Source organism: Centruroides sculpturatus, unplaced genomic scaffold (assembly GCF_000671375.1).
Source record: "Centruroides sculpturatus isolate CEXI.00-Female unplaced genomic scaffold, Cexi_2.0 scaffold553, whole genome shotgun sequence".
Classification (NCBI taxonomy): Eukaryota; Metazoa; Arthropoda; class Arachnida; order Scorpiones; family Buthidae; genus Centruroides; species Centruroides sculpturatus.
The window spans coordinates 504,420-510,897 of NW_019384837.1; the positions used below are offsets into that span (position 1 = coordinate 504,420).

Sequence of the window (6,478 nt, forward strand, 5' to 3'; positions counted from 1 at the left end):
CAAACTATATAAATATATATAGTTTGATATTTTCTTATGATAAATAAAGTTCCCTTTCTTATTATAATTTGAAATCTAATTAGCATTATTGATTATCAATTTATCAATAAAGAATTTTATAACCAAATTATTTACATTTATATGAAATGTCTAATGTTATTTTTATTAAAACTAAAGTAATTTTTTGTTTTATAACTGTAACAAAGATATAAAATATATAATATTTTAGTTACTAGTGTAAAAATAATAGAAAAAAAACTGATAAAATTCTTTAAAATAAATTGATTTTTATTTTATATAGGAGTACAGTTTTTGGAGGAAAAAATAAACTATTTATAGGCCTTACAGGCTGAAAAAATTGTGAATTGATGAAAAATTCTTGTTGAAAGGAGAACATTGTATGTATGTCTGAATAAGAAGAAGGAACATTTTTTTAAATAAAAATGAAAAATATGTTCTTTTTTTCATTTTAAAAATGCCCTTTATATAGCTGAAGTTTTCTATATAACATAAGAAGATAAAGTAGAACAAATCCGAGTTTCCTGTGTTCGAAGTCCATGAAAGTAGTTAGCTCAATGTAGTTTAGAATTACGGATTTCTGTGACTACCACACACAAAGCAATACACAAAAGAACCTGCCCCATTTTAGTAATCGTGCTCGTGTAACTTTAGACATGTTTCTTAACAGATTGATTAGGAGTGTGGTCATTTCAAAGTTCAGATACTGCTTGACTTTATGTGGGCACATGCAAAGAACATGGTATATGCAACGATGTTTTGACCACCTGCGAGACAAAATAACTAGAATAACCGATGCCATTGCGATTATCACACTAAGTGATAGAATATTGCTTGGATAAATTTGCATGAAAACCTATGGAAATACACTAAATGCCGAAAAAAAAACTTGAAGTTATGTCCTTACGTATCATTTATTAAATTGTATACGAAATCCCGGAGTTATTTTGTGAAAACCTTGTATTATAGATAATTACAGTATCATTAATAATTTCTTTTTTATGTATAAAATATGAACTGTTAATAATAGCATTTTTCTGTAACATTTTAACGAGAACTTTTTTAATTCGAACACTGATGCATAATAATTATCTAGATATAAAATACAATATTTAATTGCTTAGAAAAACTTGATTGATTAACAATAGTGACGAAGAAGAGAGAAGATCGTAACCTTTTCAATCTAATGTCATATAACGTCACTTCCAATTTCTTTATTCAATTGAAGAAGAAGTCAAGTCATTCATTCTTCGTTAATTTTAATCTATTTTTAAATAAAATTTTCACGTAACTGATAATAATGCGTAAAATACTTGTAAAGGCATGCATATTTTAAATTTAAAATGAAAAATTTGTTCATAAATAAATATAAAATCTTTAAAAAAAGAAAAGGAAAACATTTGTAACCGTATATAGATATTTACAAAATCTATAATGATTAAACTGCAATGTTGCACAATATACAAAATATAGGCTACAGCATTAAAATTGTCATTAACTTGTGAAATTATGATATTTACTGATTAATTAATATCATTTTTCAAATTATACACTCTTAAAATAACAGAAAAATAGCAACTTACTCAAGCTGATCGCCGATAACGATATTCGGGTTCTTCCGCTTCAGCTAAAAGATTGGCCAAAGCGTAGAGTCTAGCCAATTCATCGGATGGATTGTAATTAGATTGTGTTTCTACAACTTTTCCCCATTTTCCTTGATTAATTGATCTCTTTTTCTGTCCTGGAAATGCCAAAAAACGATAATCAACCGGATAGAAGTATGACGGTGATCGACGGGCGACTGTAAACACGGGTTGTCTTCTGTACATCCAAGACTGATCATTATCGTGTTGTCTATATACGGGCAGGTCTAATTCCTCATCTTTCATTAACAATCTCGATGGTTCGTAATCTTCCAGTGTTTCGGGAACGGCGTAAGTGTTGTAACCGTAATCTGAATTTTGTTGTTCTGTTAAATCTACCGGAAGAATTCCATATCCGGATGGAACCTATATAAAAAATAATCATTTTTATTTCGATTAATTTATAATTTATTGTTTAAAAATTTATATTAAACATTTAAATTCGATAAATTTTTATTAAAACATATTATTCTGCTTTACAGTAGGATGATCATGTTTACCCCTGTAAATCATACTTTTCCTGATGACTCGATTGTTATCAGGAAAAGTATGATTTACAGGGGCAAACATTACTAAAATCGAGAGCGTATATTAAATAAATTAAAAATATAATTAAAAATTGCAGCACGTTACGAATTTATTTATTTATTTTTTTAATGTTAAATTCGAAATGAAAATGGATAAATGTACCTCATCAAGATCTTCAAACCTTCCGCCATTTTCCATTTCTGAAATAGGTCCTAAAAGTGCGAGTAAGTTATCGACATTGGTTTGCCTCTTTAATCTTAAAGCTCTGCGAGATAATCTCTTTCTTCGAGATAGCAGATCTTTCAAACTACTTCGGAAACTTCGTTCACGGAGTGGTAAAGCTCGACTTCGAAGATTTCTTTTACGACGATAAAGAGCGTTAGAAAAATCGTATGCTGGATAATCTCCAACTTCTTCTACCATTTTAAAAATAAAAATGTCATTGATATATATATAAAGCATATAAAATCAAATCAAGTTTAATAAAAGTAAATTAAATTATTCAATATAATCAAATAGAAGCATTTAGAATAGGTGTTTTTTAATATCAGATCGAAGGCCCATCCTCAAAGGGAAAAAATTATTTTTTCTTGCAAATATTTACAAATATTCTTAAATAATAATAAAAAAGAATATGAAAATTCATCTTCTCTTTTTTTATATAAAAGAGTAATTGTGCCTATAATTGAATTTTTAGTCAGTGGAGAAATGGATGATACCTTTAAAAAAATAATGAAGCCGGATTTCGATTAAATGCCGTCAAAACATGAAAAATGTCAAAAAACAACTTGTTAAAAAACTAACAAGTAGCATGCAGTGAGTGTTAACAACAAAAACTAACAAGTTAACAGGAGGTTACGCAGGCAGGAGTCTGTTGTAAACATGGATGTGAAACACTTGATAATAAAAGCTATTAATAGCTTAATTTCCGTTTCGTTATTTGAATGTTTAAAAATAATTATCATTGCGTGAAAATAAAGAATTAATATAATAATATATTAATATTAATTATATATTATATAATTTATTATTTATGGTTTCAACTTTAAACGTTTCTTTTACGACAATAAAGGGCGTTGGAACAATCGTATGCTGGCTTATCTCCAAATTCTATCACTTTAAAAATAAAAATATCGTTGATACAGCCTATATATATATTATGTTTTATATATGTGTATATTATAGCCTATATATTATTGATATAAAGCTTATATAAAAACATGGACATCATGTCAAAATCAACAAAATCGAATTCGGGGCATTCTAAAAGAATGTTTTCATGGAAAACTCTATATTGATTTTTCCACGAAAATAATACTTTTTTGTATNAATGTTATCATTTGAAAAGAATCAGAAACTTAAAATATGTAGGGATTGAATTGAAAATATCAACATCAGTAATATCTAATGAGACAGAGTACTGATTTTCTCTCCATAAAAAAATAAGTAAAGTATTAATAATTTCAATAAAATCTCGGCCAATTTTTCTATTTTTATAAACTGTTTTCTTGTTAATTAAACATTGGATACATTTAATTTCGTTAAAAGCAAAGCAAACGATACTTACGCATCGAATACAAAGAAGGTTCCATAACGTCACCCTGTCCTTCATTTTGTTGATTGGGTGCTATTCCATATTCATTATCAGAGTATCTTTGTTCGCTATTATCATCCACATAATCTAAATAATCATATCGTCTAGTTTCGGGTGTATTCTGAGATGGTGTAACCTTGGAAGACTGTTCATTTTCAGTTTCTTTACTTTCACTCTCAGCTGGAAGGAAAGATATTTGCTATTGAATATAATCTTATAATGTTTTATCGCCGCATGATCTTAAATTCTAGTTTCATTAAATAAAGAAATATTTTTGAAAAAGATAAATGCCTTTTCTCGTATAATATTTAAATCAATATTTCCATTATCATACAAACAACACTTCATATTTTATGAATATTACAGAATTATGGAAGTAGCTTTTATTAGATAATCTCTTATATTTAAAATTTTAATTCTTATTTAAAAAAAATAATAATAATAATAATAATAAAATTCACAATATAAAAGAGAGAGAGAAAAAAAAATTATTCTAAAGAAGAAAAGAAGCTGAAAAATCTGCTTACCTTTCACATCTGGAGATTCCGATACACTATTATCATTATCATCTTTTGTTGTATCAGAAGAGGGTGCCGCTATTATTGTGATTATTAAAGTTAAAAAGAAAACCAGGAGATAAGGATACCATCTGATCGCCATATTTTACTGAAAATATAAATAAATATGGTATAAAATATAAGATCATTTTAATTTATATTTATTAAAGAAAAAAAGACAAGATATTTTATGTGATCGAAAGGTGAAATTCCTAATCATATCACGCCTGAATGGAATTTAAAGTTGAGTAAATCTCTTATATAAATTTTTTTTTAGNACTGCAATTTTATCAAATGTGATTTTTAGCTTTTATACCTTCTTTTCCAAATATTCTATTTTTACTTGCTTTTATTATAAAATATATCAAGAAAAAAAAAACAATGCAAGAGTGATGTAAACAAGTCAATAAATATTAAAATTAAATTGTTATAAGTAAATTTAACTTAGTTTAAATAATGTAAAATCTAAATATATAAAAAATGTATTCAGTATTTTTTTAAAATAAAATAAATCAATTTTTAAAGAGAAATAATGAAATATTGTATAAATACTGATAAAATATTCGAAAATATAATATTATTATACAAATAACATTAATTTTTATTATTATTAAATAATAATTAAAAAATATCCAACATCGAGTTGCATAACTTTCCCGGTAAAAACTTAAAATTGTGTGTGCCACCATCTGTTATACGATTTTATTTAAAATATTTTTTATATTATTAATTATTATAAAATAGCCAAAAGCTTAATTTTGAAGCTAGAGAAGAGTTTTATATATATAAAAAAAATTATAAATGCTAATAAAGTGTAAAATCTTCATCAAGTTCGACCTCACTCGAGATATGGCAAGTGACTCGCACCTGTATCTTCCTACTCCCTCGACCTTTAATCACCAAAATTTAATAGCATCAATGCTCCTAATACATAAACTTCCGTGCAAAATATCAGAAATTTTCGACAAAATGCACAGGAGTTATTAAGCTTTAAAGTGTCAATGTCTACTGAGTATGGTGAAAAATCTTGGGAGGATTTAAATTTTTTGATCCATCTCTCCATACTTTCCCTGTGTTATATATAACAGCCGTAATGATAAAAAAATAAATTATTCAAGTATTTTTTCCTTCCAAGAATTAAAAATATATTAAAGTAGAATTTATATTAAAATCAGATTTTCGGTATTAAAAATTTCGAAGATAAAGTTTACTTATTTAAAAAAAATTAATTTACTTCTTTGCATATTATTAAAAGAATGTTGTTCGTAGATAAGAATTTTTGATTGATCTTTAAATCAATAAATTAGAATTAAGTCAGCTGATCGAGCAAAGATGAAATCAGAAGATTATCTCAATATTTATGTATATATATTTTAAAATTATGATCATTTGACATTTAAAACTAATTATTAAGGTAAAAGTTTGTTGGAATAACGGCATTAGAATAAATAAAATGACCTTTATTAATAATAAAAATCACTTCATTAAGACCTACTGTCTTTCTATACGTTCTTTTGTTAATCTCGAGAACGAAGTGCTCGTTTTTATTATAAAAATAATAAAATAAATTTAAGAAATAATAGAAAAAGTTCTAACGTATATTATAGGATAGCCCAAAAATCAGTTAACATATAAATATAATTTTTTACAGATTATTTTACGAACGGTTATAGCGTGTTTGTAATAGCTTATTATACTCGTAATCCTGAAAAAAATACATCTCAGTTAACTGAATTTTGGGCCAGTTTGAGTGACAATACCGGGCAGCAATATTAAATCATATTTTTAATTTTTTTAAATTTAAAATATATGCTCTCCACCTCAAATTATGTGTAGGGGCAAGCCACTACTACGAGTAGTGGCATGCCCCTGTAAATCATACTTTTCCTATAACAGTAGAGTCGTGCTGGTCATTTATTAATTGTTTTCGTTATCTTTACAGTTGTTAACTGATTTTTGGGCCATCCTTTGTGTAATATTTTAATAACAATTTACTCGTTTCTCCACTTAACAAATAACTTATGGTCATTAAAATTCTTTATTGTAATTTAAGGAAAAAATAATAAAAAATTGTATATCTTTATCGTGAGAAATTTATAACTATTTTATCAAGAAAACTTTTCAATAATTATCAGGAA

The 6,478-nt window shown here is 26.2% G+C and overlaps 1 protein-coding gene across 1 annotated transcript in view; it reads right to left on the reverse strand.

Moving 5' to 3' along the window:
* LOC111630234 overlaps positions 1 to 4,443 on the reverse strand; it is a 6,290-nt gene extending 1,847 nt beyond the window's left edge. The window contains exons 1-4 of the mRNA XM_023374300.1: positions 4,318 to 4,443; positions 3,757 to 3,982; positions 2,352 to 2,605; positions 1,602 to 2,027 (exon numbers count right to left, since the gene is read on the reverse strand). Of these exons, the coding sequence (XP_023230068.1) occupies positions 1,602 to 2,027; positions 2,352 to 2,605; positions 3,757 to 3,982; positions 4,318 to 4,443 (1,032 nt within the window). The remainder of the gene's footprint in view (positions 1 to 1,601; positions 2,028 to 2,351; positions 2,606 to 3,756; positions 3,983 to 4,317) is intronic.
* Positions 4,444 to 6,478: the final 2,035 nt, after the last annotated feature.